The sequence below is a fragment of the Mytilus californianus genome, unplaced genomic scaffold (genome assembly GCF_021869535.1).
Source record: "Mytilus californianus isolate M0D057914Y unplaced genomic scaffold, xbMytCali1.0.p SCAF_15, whole genome shotgun sequence".
Taxonomy (NCBI): domain Eukaryota; kingdom Metazoa; phylum Mollusca; class Bivalvia; order Mytilida; family Mytilidae; genus Mytilus; species Mytilus californianus.
This window is the reverse complement of record NW_026262637.1, coordinates 26,984,018-27,011,304: the sequence shown is the minus strand read 5'-3', so window position 1 is coordinate 27,011,304 and position 27,287 is coordinate 26,984,018. Positions and strand designations below refer to the sequence as shown.

Sequence of the window (27,287 nt, the reverse complement as noted above, 5' to 3'; positions counted from 1 at the left end):
ATTTTATTAAAAAACATCTCCGTAAAGTTCGTAGTTTTAATTATTTGTTTTACTGGTAGAACGCACTGGATCAACAATTTTCCAATATATCAAGATTAAAAGAAAACCGTTAAAAGTATTGATCATTCAATGTGAACAAAACAAATCATTATTTATTTAACAAACAATATTTCAATGCAATTTCCATTTTTCTTTCAAATTGTCATCAGTAAAAAAAAAAGATTGCTAGGCGGTAATATTTCCTGCCGCTATATGCTTAACTTAGTTAGGCCCGTGGGATTAACTTTATTACATTACGCCGAGATCGAGGTTTGTTCTCCATTGATTTAGTCTTATTGATCCAACTATAAGACTGAAAGCATCGCTCCGACACGTTAATAAACCTATATTTTGAATACTTCAGTGTAAGGTTGATGCACGAGTGTAATTAGAAATGGAGAGAGCATAGTTAGAGAACAACAATTATTATTCAGGTAAGTGTGGTTGTTGTCAGAACTACAATATATATTCTTACAATATGTTATCATCACTCCATATTTACCAATGATCATATGTTTTTATGAATAAGTAATGACTACAAGTCTGGTATGTGAAGGATAGTTAATCGTTAATGAATTACTGCTGCAAAAAAAAAAACTTCTTTTTTTATACATCACATCCCTTCTTTCTCTCTACATTGACAGGGTCTGTCACTTTCGTTGTGTATAGACCGTACAAGTTTATCCGTGCTTAAATTGTATACTATAATTTTACAGTGCATTAATACTCGAGATGACTTCTATTATATGTGCTACTTCACTTTCTTTCTGTTGGTCAATTTGGTAATAGAAATCGTTAACGCAGTGTATCTGAGGTATGTATGTATCTTGGTCATACATTATTTCCCGTCAACTTACCTAGATAAAAAAATCTTGATGTTCCCATCGGTTGTCTTAAAACTTGAGTATTGTTTGTATATCTTACGATGAGATTGTCAAGCAAATTATTCGAGCATTTTCTTTGTCCGTGATAGTCTCGTTTCTGTTGATATTACCCCGAATCTGTGTTTATTAATGCCCAGATGTACTAGTATAGAGTTCTTGACATCTGACAAGGAAATGCCATAACAAAGCGATAGCAGGGGTCGTATTAACTTTGTAGTAAGGTGTAATATTTTGCTCCGTGTTGAAGGTCTCACTATAATTATAGCATCAATAATACATGTACACATTTTGATGCACCGTCCTTACTACTCAGATGGACATTTCGACAATTAATGTCTTTTCTAGGATACTCGGGGCTACAATTTCTGAAAATCCAAAATCTGATAAAAACGTCATAAGTGTCTCAGCAGAAAGTTGATGAACCAGGGTTATGTAACAGAAAGATTCGTCCTTTTTCTGAAAAATTTCACCAGAAGATACTAAGACCTTGTTGATAAATATTACGTATCAACTTCACAAATAATACATGATGGTCTTGAAGTATAGATTCTAGGTACTGACAATGTTTATCATCTTAATTACGTATTATAGTGTTCTTTTTATTTGCCATTTTTTGTAATATCCTTTAGGCGTGGCTCGGTATTTATACAACCCGCCATGGTGTTATTGTGCTATGGTCATTTTTTTTGCATTCTTGTCTTTTATTTTTGCTTATGTGCTTTGTCTATAGAGTACCTTTATGCCATTTTGTTTTGTCTTTGTTCACATAGTTGTTTTTTTTATAGTAATTATGATTATAACACAATGTTGACTGCTGTAACTCATTTTTTGACAATTTTACTACTATGTCTGTTTACTTTGCTTACACACTGTTGTCAATATAATGGAATTTTATGCGACTGTCATACAAGTGAGAGGTTTAGCTAGCTATAAAACCAGGTTTAATCCACCATTCTCTACATAAGGAAATGCCTGTACCAAGTCAGAAATATGCCAGTTGTTTTCCATTCGTTTGATGTTTTTGAGCTTTTGATTTTACCATTTGATAAGGGACTTTTCGTTTTGAATTTTCCTTGGAGTTAGGTATTTTTGTTATTTTACTTTTTAAAGACCTTATATAATCGAGAAGGGCCAATAAGTATAGCTAAACCCTTAAAAGCATTACTTTAGAATGAAAAACAATAAATGAATAAACGCCTTGTTACAACATTTAACTCTCACGGAAATTTGACATTTGTAGTATTTATAAACTCCAATCAGTTTCAGTTTCAACATTTACATGTCAATTGAATGATATACACCAAAGGACGAATTTTTGTGTTGATCAACATTATGATATTTACATTCTATACCATAATGACATACTTTGACGAGAAAAATTTCATTTAAGGTAACTGAAAAATGAACACGCTATAACCATACTCAAGTTCTGCGAAGCATACCTTACGTGTTGACGGATACCGTTCCTAACCAATATTTACCAGAACACTGTTTCTAGGATATCATGAGAATTAAAAAAAAACCAACAGGAGGTCGAGGGTTTTATCTCCAACCGGGTCAAACAAAAGACCTGAAATCGGCATTTGCTACTTCTCCGATTAGCATTCAACATTTAGTAGAAAGAGCAAATGTTTAAGACTGGTCGGCTCGGAGTTAGAATAATGTGTCCGGAAAGGGTGACATGTCTTCCTGTGGACTATTATGTTGTGAACTAACATGTTAAAAAGCCTGCTAGGGTAGAGGTCTAGTACCAAATCATTTTTCGTATCACATAAACGTGATATAGTTCTGATATACGTGTAACATTTTCCACTGGACGTTAAGCACTAATACATCCATCCATACATCTAATTGTCGTCTTTGATTGGCACTAAGTTTGACAATTGTTTATATCCATTAGAATAAATGGTATAAATGTATCAAAGTAGTTGTGTATTTGGATGTGTCATTTCTTGGAATGGCATATATTCCCCTTCAGCATTTAACAATGTGTTATCTGAAGCAGGACGGTATTGATTGCAACGATCATAACATTTCTGAAGGCTGCCATTTATTTAATATAACAAGGTGTAAATTTATGTATTGTTCAGCTATATAGAAATCTGTGGTAATGGCTTGTTAGCACTTCAGTATCTTTGCATTTTCCATTCATATTGATCACTGAATACAAAGGCGTTAATTGCAATTTTAGGAGCAACTATCTTTCTCAGTAACTACTTCGTTTTGCCATTAGCAGAGTAGCTATCTTCTACAGCGTTGACGTTAGTTATACAACGTGATAACTTAGTAGTTTATCCTTTTGAGCTGTGTCAAGAGTATCGTTAAAATATCCTCTAAATTGATGGCATTCGGTCAAGAGTATCGTTAAAATATCCTCTTAATTGATGGCATTCAGAAATTGGTGGTGTTTGAACTCCTCCATCTTTTATGTGCTCGATATATTGTTGTTATTTGAACAGGGTAGAACGTACCTTTGTGCATTAGTTTCAATGTATATATTATATAAATAACACATAGCTGAGAGGGTGATAGAGCAGATTGTTACCCCGAGAAAACATTGTCAACTGAGGCGAAGTCAAGGTTGACAATGTCTTTTCGAGGAGTAACAATCTGCTCTATCAGCCTCTCAGATATGTGTTATTTAATTTATCATACTGAATATTCTGTTATTACTGTCTATTAAATTTCAAATTCAAAGTAATAAACTATGTCGTCTTGTACATAACAATCATCCGTATTTATTAAAGCGCACACTTGAGCAAGCGTCTCCATGAAGGGTAATAGAGTATTTGCCATGGGATAGAGTAAATTGCCTCCCTCGAATTAACCAATCAAAATCTGGCATTTTGACATGAAGTATAATAAATATTGTTGTCCTAATGCAATACAATAAGTTATTTTGATCTGATTAGATTGCTCGAAAAAACCATTTGTATGTTAAAGGTACGGGACTAATCCATGAACTCATATCAGTTATGTAAATCTAAGATGGATAGTTGTATTTGTTAGCAATGAAGAGTTTGTAGGGAATGATATCATGTATTATACAATTTTCATTTTTTATGTCGGACAGAGATATTATTTTGAAAGTATCAATACGTTCATAAAAATGTCGGCACTTACCTCAAAAGCTAACCAAACCTTTAAACAGACTTATTCAGAAGGGATATAGTTACGATACTGTTGTCAGGCCATTAAAGATGGCATATTTTGGTATTAATATTGATTCACTCATAGGGTCTTAGCATCGGAAATAAACAAATTTATTCTAAAACCAGTTGTTGGCATGATAGGGTTATGTTCTTCTCATATATTTTATGATGGTATGATACTTAACCCCGCCGTATTTTCGCGCCTTTCCCAAGTCAGGAGCCTCTGGCATTTGTTAGGCTTGTATGTTTTTTTTAATTTTAGTTCGTTTATATGTTTTGAAGTTTAGTGTGACGTCCATTTTCACTGAACTAGTACACATTTTTATTTAGGGGCCAGCTGAAGCCCGCTCCGGGTGCGGAATTTTCTCACAGTGTTTAAGACCCATTGGTGGCCTTGTGCTGTTTTATGCTCTTTGGTCGGGTTGTTGTCTCTGTGACACATTCCCTATTTCCATTCTCAATTTTATTTGTCAGTCCATCCGTTTTAAATACCCTTTTCAGTATATATCAAGCAGTTTACAGATTCTTGATCAATTTTTTTTTCAAATATTTATAACAAAAGGGGATTAAAAAGAAATTATTATTCCTATATACCAAAGGATGTTCACTAAAATGTTGAGTAAGTGTCACTATACACATTTTCTTGATAAAAAGCCATCTTTACTTGCGAAGCCTAGAAACGGATCATTAATGCCCAGGATTCATTTTCTGTTCATCTGGGAAAACAATTTAAATTTACTGTCTTTCGTATATATACTATTTGACTTTACGACACTCTTTAAATGTTCTAGCATTGATTTCCTAATATACAGCTTATTTTCATGTATATTAATGCACCGGCGAATGTTTACAATTGTTGATTTTATGAAACCAGTAAAGAAAGAAATGTAATAATCATCTTCTGCCATAAATTTGAAGTCTGATTCAATTCATTTTAACGGCATACATTGTATATCATTTCCTGCTTTTATTCTAGGTCACGTTATTTCCGATATTTCCGAGAATGACATTCTATATTGACCAGTTATTGCGTGCTGGATTTCAAAAGCAATTTTCTTGCTATTTAAACTATCTATTTTGTATCTGATCGACTTTTCAATTCAACACAAGGAAAATAAATTATTGCATAGTCTTAAGGACAGAACAGCGTCGTATATTTTTCAATGTTTAATTCGATAATGAAACCTTAGACATTCCTCTCACGTATTATGTCTTTAAATTGTGATCAGCTAGAAAAGCAAATAAATTTACGATACAATGCTTCAACTTCTCGTCAGAAAAATGTCGATTAATCCAATAATGTGGACTACACTGAATAAAACTAATGTCTTCCAGTTAGTGCTACATTTTAAATCGGATTGACCTTTCAACAATATATTTGCTCATTCTCAACCTAAATAATATAAAACTCAATAAATTAGAAGTGTAACCACATTCACCACCATATTGACACAACTGGCTTTGTCAGATAGACACGAATTGTGTAGGTTGTCTACAGATTTATCGTTATCATACACGTGAAATAGGCAATGGTGTATCCGTACTCATTCACAGGTTGTATGCAGATTTATCGTTATCATACACGTGAAATAGGCAATAGTTTAACTGTACTCATGCATAGGTTGTCTGAAGATTTATCGTTATCATACACGTGAAATAGACAATGGTTTAACCATACTCAAGCACAACTTTAAATTAAATTGTTTTGAGAAGTGAGAGAAATATCATCTTTCTGTCTTTTGGTAAAGTTTAAGAATGATTATAGGTATTTGCAATCGATTCGTTTTTAAGAATAAAGATTTGATCAAAATTAGATTTCCGCATATATATAGAAGATAGGCGAAAGATAATAAGTCGGAAAATAACTGACAACGCCCATGTATATCAATTTTTTGCTGTTGCAGTACACGTTTTGTTCGTCTATTTTCATAAAATTGGTAAAAGATGGTTCTGTTCACGTGAGAACATGAAATGCAAATTAGGTTTAAGTGAACAGTAAAATCGTTTTTGCTTTTACGTTGTTTTGTATTTACGAAACACAGAAATAAATGCCTCCAGCAGGAAAATACATCCTCGATCTGTGAATAGGCATATTTATTTTTCTCTCGTATTTTTATTCCATTTTTTTTTAATCAATGAGATAAAAAAAAACAACAAATATGGTATGGTATGATTTCTGTATAAATTCACACGTGTTTCTGGATTAACAACCAAACGGTTCCGGATTATCAGTCGGTAGATTCGATACCAAAAGTTTGGTGACAAAAATATTAAATGTTCGAGAACGTAACAATCAAAAGAACATAAGCTAAACTTCAAAATTAATAATTGATGAGACATTTATTGTCCAAATGCGTATGTGGTGCAGAAAAATTGGTACCGTTAATGATATTAAGATAGTTGGAGGGGTTTTGGTATTGCTTAACTAGTCCAACATTACCATGTTTCATGTGCATCAAGGCAGCTGGTATTTAGACATTCTATTTTATGTTTATCAATGCTATTGAACGAGGTATTATTATTGTGTTTTTGTTACGTTATTGGATAAGATGTGCACGATTATTTTGCTGGTTTATTCATCAGAATGATAACATTTGCGATACCAATTTTTCTGCACCAGATGCGCATGAGATGATATTTTGGCATGGTCAATTTGGTGTGTTACTTTTTTTTATTAGATAACATTTTGACATGGTTAACTCTAAATGTTACCTTTGCTGTTTTAGTTATGTTATTGGATGATATAACGGTTTGGTATTGCCAACTTTGTAATTTAGTAATGTTTTTCGATTAGATGTTGAAATGGTTAACTTTTAATGTTATCTTTGCTGTTTTAGTTCCGTTATTGAATGATATAACGGTTTGGTATTGCCAACTTTGTAATTTAGTAATGTCTTTCGATGAGATGTTGACATGGTTAACTTTTAATGTTACCTTTGCTGTTTTAAGTTACGTTATTGGATGATATAACGGTTTGGTATTGCCAACTTTGTAATTTAGTAACGTTATTCGATGAGATTTTGACATGGTTAATATTTCCTGTAATCATTTTTAGAAACATTTTCCTCTCAAACATGAAAATGGTTAACATGTATATAAAAACAAGAGAAATACATGTAAAATCTCATAACTGATAAAGAGAAATGAGGAAATTCAATATGAAAATACCATCAAATATACTTGCATGCCTGATACATACGAATCTGATCATTTATTTAACTAATTGAATTGAAATAACTGATAAAAAGTATAGAAATTGGATGTAAATTAAAGATAAACAGACTTAATAGCCATATTTATATTAAAACACTATTTGCTTTAATGAATTTTATAGTTGCATTTAATTGGTTACTTGACTTACAAACGAGCATGGTTACACAAGAATTTTCTTAAAATAACATTGAATGAGAATTTAATATCAATAACCATCTCAGAGGAAATGGGATGGAAGGGGAATGGCAGGTTAAGTAAATATAACATCTTCAAATTGCCATTCCATTTTGTTTTATGGACGTCATTTAGAAATTTTATATCTCAGGCTTATTGATAACTTAGAAAATTAAATGCGTTTCGTGCATGTTGTTTGTAACACACATAAGCTTTCCATTCAAAAACAAATTACAAAATACTGTAAACTACTTCACAAGGTCTTTTTTTTCCAAAGTGTAATATTCATTGTTTGATTGGAAATTTTATGTTAAGTATGTCAAATATCCAAGTGACGTGGATGTAAGCAAATATAGGTCACCGTACATCCTTCAACATTGAGCAAATCCCATACCTCATAGGCAGCTAAAAAAGGCCCCGACATGACAAAATGTGAAACTATTCAAACGAGAAAACTAACAATTTATTACAAAACAATTAACGAACGACATGTAATGATTTATATACAGTTTATACCATTGGGGCCTAGATACTATTACCTCCCACACAAAATTGTTTGAAAAATACAATCAAAATTATATTGCAGTTCTTCAAGGTACATCCTGTTATTATTTGATTTCCATTTGATAAAATAACTCAATTAAAAAGGTTTAAAATTAGCTTGAATGCTCTGACATTTATGATTTATCAAAAATCAACAAATACGTTTCCGATCCGAATTAGACTGAGCTATTCTTGAATTTCATGATAATGTTAATGTTCAATCAATTTATACAATTGCATAGACGTAGCTGTCTTTTAGAGATATCTCTATTGTTAATTCCTTATTTTATAGGGTTGTTTTCGGTATTTATTTCATGTTTAAAAGGGGCAATAGGAAATGTAACAACCAAGATGGGGGAGGAAATGTAACAACCAAGATGGGGGAGGAAATGTAACAACCAAGATGGGGGAGGAAATGTAACCAGAAACAAATTATTTAGATAGGATACCAAAATGCATTGCAACACTATATATATTTCGTCGTTTTTTTTGGATTTACTTTAATCGGGAACGCTCAAAGCCGAATGTTTGAAAGCCAAGCATGTATAAAAAAATCTAAATGACCAAACAGGATCTTAAAATAATAGTAAAATTCATATAAGGTCAACTTTGACTGAAGGAGTTGAGTTATCTAAATAACAGGTCAATCGACAAGATAAGTGTCCATAGAAAGGTGTCGTGTCCAAGGAAATTGGTCTTGTATGTTAATGTTACTATCATTGGGTCTGTGCACTTGTTGCCGGACTATCTAAGTCAAAGTATTGTCTGTTTATTTTTGACACGTTATTTTAATAGTTCTTTGTGTACAGTATGTTCTTTCCCTTTTCCGACATTAATGGTTGTCCTGTTGAGGTAAATTTATGTTTTGATTTCTTTTATTTTTTTCATGTCAGACCTCTTAGTTTTGAGTTTTAGCCATCAGTGTCAGTTAATAGCAAATGATATGACGCACACCTTATAAATATATAGTATCATTAGGTTCAAGTTGATTTAGACACCAGAGATATAAGCACTGGAATAAGGATCATCTCATGAACGTCATCAATCCTATCACAAAAGTTATATATAATACTTACTAATGAACGGACGAATGTTTTTTCGTCATGTAGAATGAACAGATAAAATAAACACAACAAAAGATCACCAGGAACATTGACCTGTATAACAATGACGGTCTGAAGAGTGCTGAAACCATTTTCCTTTTTTCATTAGTATCTCAAATTCTGTCTTATAGGTAATAGACCCATTGAAAACAAAATGATGTTTATGAAGTTGGCTAGCAAATAATATATTCAATAAAACAAATTTGTCAAATATAACATTCACGTTTTTCTATATAAAGTACATTTTTGATTTATTACAAATTATTATTACCATTATTTAGTTATGCTTACCTAAGCTTATTCACGTATTGATTGTGTGGCTTTTCAAAAGGCTTATCGACAAATCAACTGACTATTGTCTCTTCTGTTTAAGTGGTACTATCATGACTATAATCTCACTTAACATGTGTTAAGTTTCGCTATACTGCAGCTCCACGTGTGTGCATGTCTAACAGCAATCCTGGGTTGACATGACTTATTATTGATATGCTCACTTTCTATACATTAACTATTCATAAATCTAACACCATTCGAAACACTAAGGTGTTCTACATACAGGCATAGATGGCATACATCAGATTTGAAACTACAGTAACTGTTTTTTTCTTCAATTTAACATTTCAATGCGCGTCAGCTTTGTTATTGGTGTGGCCGTCCAACTATTCAGATTTGAGTCGGTCTGAAGGTGGCCTTCTAACTATTGTGATTTGAGCCGGTCTGAAGGTGGCCTTCCAACTATTGTGATTTGAGCCGGTCTGAAGGTGGCTTTCCAACTATTGTGATTTGAGCCGGTCTGAAGGTGGCCTTCCAACTATTTTGATTTGAGCCGGTCTGAAGGTGGCCTTCCAACTATTGTGATTTGAGCCGGTCTGAAGGTGGCCTTCCAACTATTGTGATTTGAGCCGGTCTGAAGGTGGCCGTCCAACTATTTAGATTTGAGCCGGTCTGAAGGTGGCCTTACAACTATTTAGATTTGAGCCGGTCTGAAGGTGGCCTTACAACTATTTTGATTTGAGCCGGTCTGAAGGTGGCCTTCCAACTATTTTGATTTGAGCCGGTCTGAAGGTGGCCTTCCAACTATTTTGATTAGAGCCGGTCTGAAGGTGGTATTCCAACTATTTTGATTTGAACCGGTCTGAAGAGTAAAATATAGAGGAAACGCGTGTCTAGCTTACTTAGTCGTAAACCTGATATCTTTGCTGAGTTTTTATACGGGGTTTTTACTTTACTTTGTATGAATCCTTTGCCCAAATACTATAAACCTCTCACAAAGAATTGTTATAAAAACTATAAACAACTACATTCTTGTTCTTTGAGGTACATCAGGTTGATTTTTGGTTGGCATTAAATAAAATAATTTAATTACAATAGCTAGAATAAGCTTAACTGTCAGGATATAAACATTATTTAAGTATAGTAGATACGGATAAGTACCATTTCGTAAATTTGCATCTTTCGCATTTATAGCAGTATCTGCTTACCCTTCCGGGGCACATGAGCTCACCCCTGGGTTTTGGTGAGGTCTATGGTGCTTTGTCTTTAGTATTCTATGTTGTGTTTTATTTACTGTTATTTGTCTTTTTTCGTCTTTTGTTTTTTGCCATGGCATTGTCAGTTTATTTTGGACTTATTAGTTTGAATATTCCATTGGTATCTTTTGCTTCTCTTTCACATTCTTTAAACATAGTCTATATCAAACACATTTATGTTACAGAATTTTTCAACCAAACACGCTTTTGAGAGGAAAAGGTTGGAAGTATATATTCAGAATCTTTTAGAATCCAAAACAGTCAATACAGTTATTTAATAATAAAGATACATGTGATTTTCTCATCATTATCTAATGTACATTATGTTTGATAAAGAATCAATACTCGCTACTTCAAATTGTTGGTCTTCTTTTATACTCTGTACTCAGTGTAAGAGAATTTATAAACATTTTGTCATCAGTTGATATTTTCAGTGTTTCCCTTTTTGTCGGAAGGCCTTGTGCATTCTATTTTGGAAAGAAACCCAGGAGCTAACTTAAAGTACATCTGGCATTTCCTGTTCTGTTCACACAACGGCGGATAAAACAAATCTAGAGAATTATTTTCATTATATATTGACTATTTAAATACCAAGTTCTAACTAAGGCTTAGTAATACTTTGGAATATAATTTCCGTCTGCACGTGTCTCTAATATTGTGTCGGCGTGTTACACCAGTTTGTTTTACTGAAATATTTAAATACCAAGTCTATTTTTTCCGTTCATTTCTTTTTTTCTTTTTTCCGCTGAGAACCAACAGACCTCATTAAAATCTTATGACATTTCAAAAATTTATATTTAGTTTTTATTATTAAAGATAGCATACGAATATAGAAACTGTTGCACATACTCTATGCTTGATCTTTAAAAATTTTAATTTTGCACATTTAGACTGGTCATCAAACATATTAAAACGACTGGAATTAAATTAATGACATTTCATGTTCACCTATTCTCGTCATCAGGTCTATAATTTAGATCCCTTTTTCAGCACCAATTTGGCGGTTTTTTTTTAAATTCTATAATTTACTAAGGTCTCACAACATAAAAGAAACAGTATAAACAAATATAGTATACATAACAATATAACAAGTTCAAATGTATGTTTTGCAAAATCTTATTCCAGGATTAGGCAACAATAACACTAATGTTGTTATTATTTAATTTGTTCTTGACGTATTTTTTTTTCTCTTTTTAATCAAATTGTATAATGGGGGCTTTTGGATAATTATATTTAAATGTGTAAAAATCTAACTGCTGGTTTTATTTGATACCAATTATGAAATTTTCATCTTTTGTGAGAATAATTTATTTTGGCGCCAAAGTTTTGGAATTGCCATAAACATATACAACATAAGTGGAATGAACAGTGGTAGACACCGAACGAAACAAAAGCCATCTTCTGAGATCTAATAGCATTATGTTAGGGTAAAACTAAAAACATATTTAGTTCATTACCTTTTTGGTAAATAAAAAAAAAGGGGGGGGGTAAGATACATGTATACCATAGCGGTAATCAAAACCATAAGTTGAGGAAAAAAAGACTAAACAATGGCAATTCGCCGTTTCAGAATTTAATGCATTCTGGGTAATATTTTCAAAAGCGTACACCAAAACGTTGTGATTGGTTTAAAACGTTCTAAACAATGGAAATTCAACCAATGACGCAAGTCACTTTTTATTTTGGTGTACGAACAATGAGATTACCCATAGTCCTTTAGATTCTGAAAAGGTGAATTGGAAAAACGACGGAAAGACAAAATCAGTCCAGAAAACACTACAGAATTGATAATTGATTAGCAAGAACCTCACACACAAAAAAAAGATTAAGTCATGTGCTACCGAAGGGTAACAAAGCATTGCATCATGTTATATGTTAATCTCTCTAAACTAAATGACTTAATGTCTATATAGACTTGCACTTGGCACTTCATTTGTTGCTGTCTAACTTGCATTTGTTATGCATACAAAGCGGGAATCGAAACAATATCTACAAGCACGTAATAGGCTAAAACTTGATTTGGTTTTCTATACATTTTATTTGACGGTTTAATTGATTAGCTTTTAAATCTATTCTTCGTCCGATCAGTATTATGTCATCAACAGGAAAATCTTTAAGGATAAGTTGTTTTCAATACTTATCATCCACAGACTGACATATACAAATGTTGAAATGTCATTAGTTAAAACGTAAAAATATCATAAGTCCATACGTAGAAATGTCATTAGTTCATTCGTAGAAATGTCATTAGTTCATGCGTAGAATTGTCATTTAATTAGTTAATACGTAGAAATGTCATTAGTTCTTACGTAGAAATGTCATTAATTCATACGTAGTAATATCATTTATTTAGTTCATATGTAGAAATGTCATTTAATTAGTTCATACGTAGAAATGTCATTAGTTCATACGAAGAAATGTCATTAGTTCATACGTAGAAATGTCATTAGTTCATACGTAGAAATGTCATTAGTTCATACGTAGAAATTTCATCAGTTCATACTTAGAAATGTCATTAGTTCATACGTAGAAATGTCATTAATTCGTACGTAGAAATATCATTAGTTCATCCGTAAAAATGTCATTTAATTAGTTCATACGTAGAAATGCTATTTCCTGCAAATATTCATATTTTTAACAGTAGGTTTATCAATTTATAATTTAACTTTGAATGTAGCACGTCTTCTGATTGGCTGAAAGTTTTTGTCTATCAGCTCATAGACATAATTTTGTCATGTAACCATGACGTCATCACCACATTTTTGATGTTATTTCGAATAGACAGAAAAAAATATTCCAGTGATTCCTTAAACAAATAATTAAGATAGTTTTTTTTGTGTCTGCGTCTGCAGTTCGTATAGAGGACAAAGTTATTTCATCAAAAATCATTGTCGACAAGACAAAATATTTATATGCTCACACCGTTTCAATGGTACAAATGTATTTTCATATGATAGACCATAGACACTAAATTCGGACACAATTCTTATTTACATTGTTCATTGTACATCAGTGATTTTACTGCAGATCAATTTGACTTAAAATCGTAATTTAAAGATACGAGTCTGTGCTAGATATAAAAATCAGGAGATGCTAGGATGAAATTTAAAAAAAAAGGCAGGACAGGTGTTTTGAGTAAAAAAAAAGGCAGGATGAGAAATTTTGCAAAAAAAAGGCAGGATGACAATTTATGTAAAAAAAGTCAGGATAAACTAATAAAAAAAAAGGCAGGACCGAAAAGAGTGAAAAATAAAAAGGCAGGACAGAGATTACAACTAAAAAAAATGCAGGACAAAATATTTCTTCCTAGCCCCCCATAAAAATCAAATGGTAGCTCCCTAATGAAGACAGACAGTAGAATGACAAAAAAAGGGAAAAAAAAGACAAGAAGACAAACAACTGTCAATGTCTACATAATATGAAAGGGGCCAAAGATCGACCTAAATCCTACCTTAAACTAGGATGAACTCGAATTCGTCACTATAGACAAGATTATTGATGCTGAGGACAAAAAAAGAGTCATGTGAAAAGTCGTACTGTCTTTGGTATTGTTATGAAAGAGGAAAGAAGGATTGTATTGTGGCAACGAATATAGGAACACACTTGAGGTTATCTAAACCGATGACTTGAGATATCTCGTGAAAGGTTAATAAATGCAAGATGGAGCTAGCAAAACTTCCAGAGACACCAATAAAACTTTTGAAGATGTGTCATCAATTTTGCCACTATAGTTTCTTGGTTAAGTAACATTTTTGTTAGTGGCCACCATTAATCTTTTCTCCAATTCTCTTTATTTCAATTTCTTACTGTTGGTATACAAGTCTGGGATAGAAATGGTTTAGTATTTTTGTATTGTTATCAGAACTCTATGATGTTAACTTTTTTTGTTCCATTACGATTTACTTAAATATCATATGCATGTGAATATTTCTAATAACTTGGGTTTTATGTCTAAATTTTTGAAATTATCAAAATAATTAGCATTCGTTTTTATTCATTCATTTCTAGTACGATCCGGCAATGTTTACTGTATCCCGTTGTTTGGAGCTAAAAGTAAAAACAATGCTAATATCTATAAAACGAAAGGAAAAAAAAGCGTTATTAGTATTGATGTGTTACAGTACATTTATTTAATCACGACAAAATTCCATCTTCTATCATTTGTGATTAAAACCACAGAAAAAAAGATGTTTTGATTGAAGACCTAACATTTTAGTTTTGTCATCTCTATATGTGATCGATAATATGAACTTATGGTTATAGCACGATATCAGAATTGTTGGTCGATCACAAATGTCTGCTTTTATTATATATCTAATAATGAATCGTTTCTAACAGATACAAAATTTTACTTTAATATGCCCAAGGTAAACAAAACGATATAACGGGAAATTAAAGTTTGCAATTAATTAAAAATAAACATATGTTGTCTAAATATCATGGATCCTCGTTGGATTAGTGTGTGCAAAATATTTGCTTGTTTTGTGGGTTTTTTGTTGATCTTTACTTTGCTTTAATTTGTCACTACATTTTTTAAAATAAAAAATGAACAATAGGTTTGTGCACACGGTATTTAAACGTGTAGGCACATGCATGGCAAATCCTAGTACATTGATAATAAAATTCTCAAATGACACCAGTGAGAAGATTGGGGAAATGGTTCAAATCATCTTATATATGGAGCCATCTAATGTCATCTGTAATTAGGGAAGAGTTTTCACTTTGGCTTGTACAGGTAACATTATCTGTTATAAGTCACACTGAATTTTGCAACACACACATTTCAAGTTAAGTCCCTGTAGATGTTTATAAGGGCTATGTGCGTACGTTCACGAAATGAATTTTACTTTAACAAAGATAATAAATCTTACATTATTAATACTTAATAAATTACATTTACAGTTACTGTTCTTCTACTTTATGCGGTGTTCACACATAGCTGATTTTGGCTCCCGTTTGCGATCAGACAGTGCTACGACACGAAAAGTGAAAAAGTTGGATTACCATCCTCAATTATCTGGAATGTCATATCGTTGTCTGAACGCAGTCGTATACGTTCGAAACAGAGTCCTTCGGATTGGTAATGTTTCAGCGAGCCAATACTGTACAAAAAATCAACTGTCCATACCAGTAAAGGTCGTTTTATGACTGATGATAGATGTAAAAGTTGTAACAGTTGGTAAATTCTACTGTGGCAGTTATTTTGTAACTGTTCCAAATCGAAAAGTGTTTGTGTCTAACATAAATCGACTGCAACAACGCTCCAAAATATCCAAATATAATGATCTGAGGAATTTTGCATTGCCGTTTTTTGCCAAATCTTGACGAATGTCTTCCTTCCGAATCGGTTCAGTGTCTGGTCATTGTCTGATCTCTGCTGGATCGCATTTATGAGAACTGAGACGCTGTTGGGACAGATTCTGTGGATTTGTATCATGCGAAAGATATAAATAGGATCAGAATCGGATTGAAAACGGGGTAATCGGGACGAATTCGACAGGAAACGATTAATCGGGACGCTTCCTGAACAACATCTGATTGTTGTCGTGATTAATTAGATGTTTTTATAATTTTTTTGAGTTTGTAGCCACGAATCATCGGATTTTGATTAGACTTTTGACAAATTTTAATCGGGAATAGTCATATCAAGGACGGCAGTAAAAATCCTTAGTGTGTGACTTAGGACTATAGGCAGCTGTTGTTGTTGTTAATATAAAAATAAGGAGATGTTGTATGATTGCCATTGAGACATTGAGACAACTATCCACCAAAGTTCAAATAAAGTGGATGTAAGCAATTATAGGCAACCGTACGGCCTTCAACAATGAGAGAAACCCATACCGTATAGTCGGCTATAAAAGGCCCCGACATGAAAAATATGAAACAATTCAATTGAGAAAACTAACGGCCTAATTTATAACAAAACAATTAACGAAAAACAAGTATGATAGACATGAACCACCACTTGTTTGAAATGTATCATGTATATTATCTGTTGAAATGTTTGACCAAAATCTTTCCACTTTACAAGGCTTCAAGTAGAATGTTTTTTTTTTAGAACGCAATCAACAAGAAAGTTGTGTTTTTTTATTGCTACACTTCTCTTTTTGTAAAATTATTGGTTCGCCCTGTTGTATTTTTGAGAGTTAGTCATAAAAGGTAACGTTCTAGCAATCATCCAGTCTTGATTTGCTTTTGCATGTACATTATAGCAGCAGATTAAATTGTTATATAAAAGCGCAACCGACGATGCATTTAGATTCTCTGAATTGATTCTTATTTTATTGGAACTCACGTTCATTTCTCAGTCTGAAATATGAATAATTCACTAAAACTTACACAACTATCAATCTCAAATATTTTAAATCGACATATTTCAACCCTAAATAGTTAATATTAAATTCAAGATATGTCAATTGGTAAAGTGGTCAATCCCATGCGACTTTTCACGCATATAACATCTATTATTTTGACTAGTTGCCAAGATTTAAAAGAATGTCGTTTTAATTCGAATAAATGAATGTAACAAAATTTCCAAAAAGAAATGAAAAAAGTTATATCAAGTGTAATCTGTCGAAAATATCTATAATAGACTGGACGTTTTGACCCTAATTCCTCCTTCTCTAGTATACGCAACTAATATCTAATTTTTCAAATGACTAATAATCAATTTCTGTAACTTGCCGAGCATATATTCTAATAATCTGTATGAAGTAATGTGTAAATAAGTTGACATTCTTTTATGGGCAGTGTTTAGGGCTTTGAAATAAGAAAACAAAAGATAACAAATTTGGTTGATGTCACCATGAACTGACATGAGGCGGCACATTAAAAACTACAACTCACTAACCAAAACCCTCAAAGACTGTACCAAGTCAGGAATATGGCAGTTGTTTTTCGCTTGTTCGGTGGATTGATAGCGTTTGCTTTTATCAGATTTTATGGGCTTCCCCTTTTGAGTTTGCCTTGGAGTTCGGTTTTTTTGTTATACTTGTTTTACATTAATAACTGAACAATTCCAAAACAGTTCTCATTGCGTTGTCAGTTTATTTTCGACTTATGAGTTTAAATGTCCCGTTGGTATTTTTCACTTCTTTTTTAGCATTGCGAGTACTCTTTGATTGGTACTTTGTGTCTTGTGTCGTGTTGTTATTTATTTTGGGCTATGCACCGATCTGATAAATCCTTTCTAATTAATTTTTACTGGTTGTTCTTGCTGTTGCATCATAATCCCAGGTTTGTTGAGACAGGGTTGAGCGTTCGTAGGCAAATTGGAACCCTCTAAGTTCTTTGAATGTCTGTTCCAAGCGTGGTACCTGTGATTGTCGTTGGTTGTTGTCTGCCATAATTATTTTTCGGTCATTGTTAAATATATATAGTGTTAATCCGGCCGTTGTTTTTTTTTTATCTTTTGAATTATTGGACATATTGTCATACCGGGCCATTTTATACATACTATGGTTGAAATTGCTCATTGGTTAAGGCTGTACGGTTACATTTAACTCTTCACATCTTTGTCCTTTGGTCTAATGATAGTTGTTAATCATATCACATCTCCCTGTTTTTATTTTGCTTCCAGGAACTTCGAATGTTTTAGCTGCCTATACCACTGAAATAATCTATAGAGAAAATTATTTTTCTTAACTGACTTTTGTTGGACATTCTTATATGTGTTTAAACGGATTATAAAAGGACTGTTGTGTACTCAAATGACAAGGTTAACCCTGCCATATGTAAATGTACCAGGAACCTGTCTAAATCTTTTTGTGCTTCTTTCCTTGAAAAAGTTTCATGTTAGATATGAGCCAAGTCAAAGATAATTTACCAACATTAATATCTTTATACATCTTGCAGCAAAAAATATCTTTGGAGTAGGTTCATAGCAGATATCAAAATCTTAATTGCAAGATCTCAAAATAAGGTAATTTTGTCAGAGTTTGCATGACATGGAACATCTACGAAGCTCTTTAGCAAATATATGTAGCACAATTAAAAAAACATGTATAAATACCATTACTTATGTTTTATCGTTACTTCATATATTTATATAATTACAGTCATGTCTTTAGATTTATTAAACTTTTATTTTCGGTTTCAAGTGCCCAAAAAGTTATTATACCTTCTCCTACATTCATTTGAACTAATTTTTACCATTCCCAAAGCTCCTGGTGATTTTGACTTTTGATTTCTATAACAAGATATATAACGGCTGTAAGCACACTTGTTAGAAGACCAGACAATTTATATTAAACTTTTACTGCATTCATATGTTAACCGAAATTTGTAAGGTTTCTAGTATAGTTTTGGAAACCAATAAATATTGGTAGAGCTAGTGATTATTAGCAGCAGCTTTCTGTTAAGTCGTTGTTGAAACGTGTTTATCTAAGATCGTTTTGTCTGGAGAAGTTATAAATATTCGCGCACTATAAATTTTAGTATGAATTAGAATAGAGGTAGCAAATAACCTTCATTCCTTTATTGATGTAGTTCCTTTTTATCCTATCTGTATTAAGTATACATGTATTTGTTATTTCTAAAGTTTCTGAATACTTTGATATCATTAAAAAAAATACTGTAGTATTATGGATATTTGAAATCATTTTAATATCATGATAATATATTTCAGTGATCAGTCTTAATGCTAGTAATTTGAGTTGCATTTTTAACATTTGCTACTGGAAAGAGTCAGCATTAAGCATCTATTCTTTTTAAATATAGAGAAGTTTAATTTGAACACCGCTTCATTAAAAAAGTTTGGCAGATATATACTCCATACCTATTTATTACTTGTACTTAAACACAGAGTATACTCGGACGAAAGGAAGTGCAAGTTGTGTCCCTTTATACCCCCGTTCCGATATAAGGGGTAACTTTGGTTTAACCTCTGTCCTTCCATCTGTCCGTTTTTGAAATTTCGTCGCACTTTGCATAAGAACTACTGTAACAAATCAAAGCTTCCCGACATTTGGCTTCAAACGTCATGTGTGCATGTTATATCATATAATGCGTATTCAAATCCATCGCTTATTAAAGTCTGTTTACTGAACACTTATAGAGGGGATATCACTAGTGAACAATAGCTCACATTACATAATTGTTCTTGTAAATTATGTTTTTTTTCTTTTTTCTGGATGTACCACTCCTCCTTCTTGCTAATTTCATATCTTTTTCTTTTTTCTGGCTGTGCCATTTCTCCTTCTTGCTAATTTCATATCTTTTTCTTTTTTCTTGCTATACCACTCTTCCTTCTTGCTAATTTCATATCAGATGACGATGCATTTGATCTTTATTATATCCATGGCCAAATTTTCCTGATTTCCATTAATTAGTAAATCGGGCTGGATGAAAGAAACTAAATCAATGTCTTTTGTTCATTGGCAGATCATGTTTCCAATTTCCCGACATTTATTGACGGTTCCAAGTAAACTCTAGGAAGCTTTTTGATTGAACATATCATTTTACTGCCATCAGGTGTTAACGTAATTACGACCCGGTTAAGGTTCTGCATGAAACTCTCCATTATTTATATTTAAAATAAAAAAAAGTCTAACCCTTAAAACATAAGAAACATGATACAGAAAAGAACATTATGCTTTAGTAAATGTAGATTGTGCTTGAATTATGATGAAGTGACAATCTGAAGATACTCTTGCAGATAAGACTAACTGAACACGTATGTCGTTAAATACATATCTCTTATAATGTAATACTCATTAATGTAGTCTTCCTGGTTTGTTCCCTTTCGTTATAAAATGACGTTGGTTTCATTCATTTTAATATTTTTTCTTCAAAAATTGTTTTTTTCAAAAGGCCACAGATATTTTTCTCTACCCGAGTATTTCCTAATTGTTCTGTTTTACTTTCATCAATAAAAGATTCCAAGCACGGATATTATGCATGTTTATAAGAATGTGTACTGCGAAGATACTTCTTTTGAAATTCCCATTTATTGTACCTAATAGGTCTCATGTTTTCCCTCTTTGTCTTAATAATACTGCAGTAGGTAAATCTGAAATCAGTTTTATTTTTTGTATAAGTCTTAACTGAACTAAATGTTTGCTTTGATTGAAACCAAACATCAATACTATTGTTGTCATCACGTAACATTTAATTATGTTTGCATTTTCTTGTAACTAGTTTTGAATATTTAGCCATTCATTCTCAACTTTCAATCCTTTGAGTATGCTTTCCAATAAAAAGACCTTCTTGAAGAACTGTTATGAAAGGAATTTTGTAATTAAATAATAAATCCAGGGAAATTGTGAAAAATTATTTCCCTTTGGGAATTAATTGAATTTTCCATATTTATCTATTGGATTATATAATTACGATTGTAATTCTGTTGAATTCATATTTGATGAATTGACAGAAATTATGAATCTCGTCTAATACTCATCCTTTTAGACAGATTAAAAAGGAGTAACAAATATAATTAAGTGTTATTGTTTTGACTCCGTTTCTTCTTTTTAATCGTTCCTTCTCCACCACAGGAATTGGTCTGCGGCAGATCTCGGAAACCGTTAGTGTATTTTTCTTCAAAACTATAAGACCTGTAAGCCCTATGTTCCTTGGTGTACTTAGACGTTACAATCTGCTCATGATTTTACTGGATTATACCTGATAGCATTGACTCATACAATACTGAAACACTATTTATCTTTCAATTCCAATTTTGGTAAATTTCCTGACAGACTCTATCAGTATATCATGGTTATCCCACTGCAATAAATTGTTGTGTAACAACTGATTTTAGCATGTTAATTGTATTCATTTCTATAAAATACGTACAAACGTTATGCACTTTATCTAAATCATTTTAACTAAGAGTACTTAGAAAAGCTAAAAGGTAACATAATGCATTACCGATGTGTTTATTGTCGTTTTATTATATTTTGTGTAACTCTAATGATAAAAACGTTTTGTAAATCTGATGATAAAAAACTTGGGTTTCCTTAATGCATCTGAAAACAAATGACAGTCATTTCGCTGAGCATATAGTCTATCAAACATAAAGCAGTTTGCCTTTTCAAAGCCTTTAAAATTCCTACTAACTTATATTGTCTTCATGATCACTAATAGATCAATCGCCTGTGTTGTTACATTGAAAATCAGATTAATAGACCCGAGTACGGATTAACCCAGTTATGAGTGAGGGAATTTTCCTAATTAATTTCATATTTACCGAGAACTGCCTATACATTTTACGTTCGATACAGTTGTGTTTTATTTTGTATTGCTTTTAAGGTTTTATATTAATATACATCCAACTTATCATTAATATTCTTCCACTGGATTAATATCTGAAACTATTACCATATAGCGTGGTTCTGTTCTTTATCTTATTGAAGTATATAACTTTTAATTAGAATATGAGGCTAGCATTGCTTTGAACACTATTTAATTATCTAATAATAGTGTTGATGCATGAATATTATATTGACTATTTTATTTTTTTGCAGACATCGGCATTTTTTTTATTCTAAAGGTAGAACAAAATATTTATATTCGATAAACATAAACATCGTTTCATTACAGTGGATATTACATTTACGTAATCTATTTTAAGACCTTAGTCACATTTTTAGGAAAATCCACTTTTCAATAGTAGAATACTCGGATAAAATATTCAGAACTGAGTATTTAGAAATATTTTTAAAAATATATCTGTAACAATACAAAGTACCAAACAAAAGTGTTTGAAAATGTTAATCTGATTCAAACCACATATATAGCTCTATTCCTCTTTTTCATTTTTCCCAATGCCGCATATATATACATTCCGTTAGGCCTAAGCAATAATCAATTATGATGACAAAAATAAGTACTTGATACCATGTGCAAATATAGTCAAATATGTCAAAGAACTTCAGTGCCTTAGGTGTTTGAAGCTTATTATAATGACCATTGTACGATGTATCACTGGTGAATGCATTTTAGTCTTAAATGATCATTTTCATCTTAAAATCATCTTTTTTTCTACTACAAATTAAGTACTGTTCAGACTTTTCGCCTTTAGTCATATCAGTACTATTCATTATCTTTTTAATATTTTGTTGTTTTGTATAGGTAAATACCATTTACTTAACAGTCTGAAAATAGACTGAAGATATCTTTATTGACTACAACCAAATGAACTGAACATTACTGAATTTACAGCAGTGAATATAAGCCCAAATATTTACTGAAATACTAAACAAAGATGAGTTTCTTATTATTCAGTCTTTTGAGTGCTTTTCAGATCAAAATGGTCATTTCAGTTCAAAATTTATTTACTAGTGTGTTACTGTATGAGATAAAGTTTCGTAGTTGTGCTTCTTCAACGACTTGTTTTTCGTTGCCTATTACATTTTTACTTTGTCCAGATTTGTGCTCTAACCTGCAATGGTCTGTTTGTTTGAAATTGATATTTAAAAAATGACCTTTATCGGACAACGAATAAAAGAATCACAAAGAAGTGTTCACTAGTTATATATGCAATTTATTGATCATTTCTTCTTCATATGTATTTGCCGTCGATGGGTTCAATCCGCCATTACCGAAATTCAAGTAACCGTCGAAATGAATAACATTAATTTCTTTGAATAATTGACATGTGATGAACTTGTTGTCTCAATTTAATTATATATCCATGACCTATCAACATACAACACGCAATTAAGACTTTCGAAGAAGCAGCAGGACATACATTACAAATGCATCTTTATATAACTTTTTGTGAAGTCGACTTTGCTAATTTGTCAATTCTAATCGTTACTTTTAATATTTTCCTAAAAGCTGTACAACAAAATTTCGGTTCATTTCTGTAAAATTATACAAAAGATGAGGAAAAGCAAACATGCTGCCAATACTTAATTTCCCTTGCCAAGTTACTAATGAGGTTTTTGTTACTTAACTCTTAGACTATGTACTCACGGGACTAATAAAACAAGTTTACGTTTTAATACTCCTAATTATGTATATAGAATTGGAATTCGTCTTATTTAGAATCACATTAATATTTTGGCATATGTATTAGGTAGCACGCATTGTTAGCTCCATTTCATTGTGAGAAAAATGAATTTATTGGAACACTTTGTTTTAGACCTTCTTTACATTATCGTCATCTTGTGACTGTAGTAAATGTGACTTCTTGTGTTTACTACTGCAAATTTCTGTTGGAGATTTCCGAACGTGACTTTTCTCTCTTTAAGGCAAAATGATTTGATAGAGCCATCTTATGAGGGAATGATCGTGTTATAAAGCAACTATATTTGCATTTAGGGTGTTGTTTTGTTTGCTCATTCAAATTTCCATGTTTTTCCCAGTATCGCGTTTGGTGTTGTTTAGTAAACGTATGTCCTATCTGTTTAATGACATATGAAAACTCCATTCAAAATTGACGGAAGAAAGGCCAAAACGAAACTTATACTTATATGCTTATATTGAAGAGAAGAAAATAGTTATAGGATGACATATAACTTATAGTTTACCTTGTCATGTGAGTGTTAAGACGTATATACCATTAATTATCAGGACAATTTATTCTTTGCAATCGATCTATCCAACGGTGTTTCTTTTAACGCTACTTAAGAATTAAACTGTCTGGTTCATGAATTCTTGGTAAAATATATACTAATCAAGTAAAACTCGCTAACAACCACTTTTTCTCCCTGTTTACACAATACGAAAGGTGTAAACTGTAAAGGTTTTGTAAAAGTTAAGCGGAGTATTATTATACAATTATTTATCAACCACGGATATATGACTTTTACCGAGTCAAACGGCCGAGGATGGAAAATCATTGTATCAACTAATATCAAAAGTCAACAATCATTTGACTAAATCAAAATGACTTTTTCATCCATCTTTAATTTTCTAATTTTTGCACGAGATATTCAAATGTTACTTGTTTCTATACTGCATATGATATCTGCTTTGGCAGTTACAACTTTTATAAGTTAAGCATTAAAAAGTTCAATAAAATTTACACACAAAAAAATAACACAGAAAAAAAAAGAAAATTTGCATAACTTAATAAAACCTACGTCATTGACGTTCTTAGGAAAATAACTACAGTCTAAGGTCAAAAGTGGTTCCCCTATTGGAAACCTTATTATTTCATATAAAAACACATTATTAAAAACTATTGTCAAAAACTAATTTGAGGTCTAATTTTGTTGAAATTTTTAATCTAATGATGAACTCATAAATGTGTACATTTTTTTCTGCTTATTATGAAATACTTTTATGGAATGTAATTACTGAGAAATCATTATTTGTATACAAATTTTGAAATTAAGTGTCATTTTTCGTATAAAGCCATATGATTTTTTTCATGCAGAAATTCATATTTGTTTTAAACAGACGATGAGTGATTTCCCTTAAAATACAAATCATAAATATATTTCACAATTATTGCAAGAAACTGCAGATATTTCTGTATCTAATGAAAAACAAAATTTATTCATTTTCGGACAAGAAATATCTTCAGTAGAATTATTATTAAACTGTGTTTTAATATGAAATAATAGGGGAATTTCCGATTGGTGAAACACTTTTGACCTAAGCCTGTGTATTTGTTTTGTACACGCTAGCTTTTCTTAATCTTAAATTAACCTCTCTTGATTTTTCCTGCGGTGAATATAATATTTAACAAAAGAAGAGTCATTATGATTTTAGCCAATGAGATATCATAAATGTTATAGTCATATAATAAGGTACATTATTATTAGCCTTGTACACTGTTACTGTAAAGGTGAAATGATGCCACATGGCGAGCAGGATCTGTTTACCCTTCCGGAGCACCTGAGATCATCCCCGGTTTTTGGTGGGGTTCGTGTTGCTCAGTCTTTAGTTTTCTATGTTGTGTTTTGTATACTGTTATTTGTCTTTTGGTCTTTTTTCTTTTTTTGCCATGGCATTGTCAGTTTATTTTCGACTTGTGAGTTTGAATGTCCCTTTGATATCTTTCGCCTCTCTTCTAAAACTTGTAAAATGGACTTATTCTATGAAAGCACAGTTTTCAAGTATAAAAAATTGTAGAATTTTTCAACAAACTACTGTTCTTTTTAAAATGATAAATGGACTTGAGTTAATTTTTTCGAACATGAATGACCGGAATGATTAATATACTCATAAAGTGCCTTCAAGTAATGACATCTATATGTCACTGTCAAATTACAAAATCTTCAATCAAAGTTCTTCCGCTGACAATTTGAACAACTCTCAATTATCAAATAATTGATGCTCTTGTATTTCAATCGATAACATTAGTTAATCAGATTTGTACCCTTCAAAGGTAAAAACAAAACGAAAAATATTCCTCCGGTTTATTGAACAATGAATCAAATGTCTCAAGAAACGTTCATCTTCTTACGTTACAGTATAAAGATAAGGAGAGCTGTAACCAGCTTAATTTTACTGTCAATTATAAAAAAATTGACAGCTTAATCTAAAATAACACTTTGATGATTTGACTGATAAAATGATTGCTGTTTGACCACACTTATTTGTGACCTATTGTTTCTTACATCCACGTCATTTGGACTTTGGTGGAGAGTCGTCTCATTGGGAATCATACCACCTCTTATATTTATATCAACATCAGGGTAGCAAATATCCCATGCATTCTCTGTTCCTCTTTGTGGAATGCCTTATAATGATAGTTTTGCTCTGTAACGGAATGACCATTTGATTTTTAAGGGGGCAGGATGATTTTGAAAATGAATATCATTGCCTTGTAAGAGCTGAAAATAAATAATTTTACCCAAGACAGGATGAAAATGAATATTCTGCAATACAAATTGCAGGAAATATTTGAGAGCATGCGTAATAACAGATTCAAATGAATAGTCCATCCGTAAACAATCCCCTTCCCCCGGATATCAAATGGTCTTCCCCTAATTTTTTATAACATGTTTGTTGGCACTCTACATGTGCACGTACAAAGACAAACGTTTCATCGTTCAAGACACACGAAAAAACCTTTGCGTGTTACATATTACGGAAGTGCTATAGACATTCGAGCATTTCATATGTAGGAAACTTTATTATATTGTGCTAAATTCGTTTACAAAATGAAATTTACGCACTGAAACAGGAAGTGTCCTTAGGTTGAAAAATGTTCTCATGATATAAAATAATCAATCTTAATATTATTTGTAAGCTGCATCATTCATAGTCTTAGCAAATGAGTCATTCATACCACGATCACTAATAACAATCTATACTTCTGTTCTGTAGGTTGATGTAGAGTCATTGGGAGTATGAGTGACGCTGAAACAGCACTATTGGTGATTGCATTATGTATAGTTGTTGCTATTATTGTTGCCATCTTGCTGAGGTTATTTGGGACATACCGACTGACTCACTGTTTTGCAAGTGGCGAGGAAAAAGACGTATTGACACAACATGACCAATTTAATGGATACATGGTATGTACTTCTATTATATTATTTGTACTTCAGAAAGATATTAATTTTCTTCTTAAGAACGTATGAGTTTGTATTTCCCATTATTTTTTAAATGGGTTCTCGAAATCTTTGGTTACCACTTTTTTGAAAAATTCCTTTATTTTCTCAAATTGTTCTAGCTTATTTCCACTGTGCTTATTTCACATCAGGGGCATTTTCAAAGTCTATCAGTCATTACTAAAATTCACAGTGTATCAGC

At 31.9% G+C, this 27,287-nt stretch overlaps 1 protein-coding gene across 1 annotated transcript in view; it reads left to right on the top strand.

Moving 5' to 3' along the window:
* The first annotated feature begins 217 nt into the window (after positions 1 to 217).
* Positions 218 to 27,287, top strand: part of LOC127725780 (synaptotagmin-12-like) — a 40,635-nt gene continuing 13,565 nt past the window's right edge. Inside the window, exons 1-2 of the mRNA XM_052233053.1 lie at positions 218 to 473; positions 26,859 to 27,049. Of these exons, the coding sequence (XP_052089013.1) occupies positions 26,882 to 27,049 (168 nt within the window). The 5' untranslated portion in view covers positions 218 to 473; positions 26,859 to 26,881. The remainder of the gene's footprint in view (positions 474 to 26,858; positions 27,050 to 27,287) is intronic.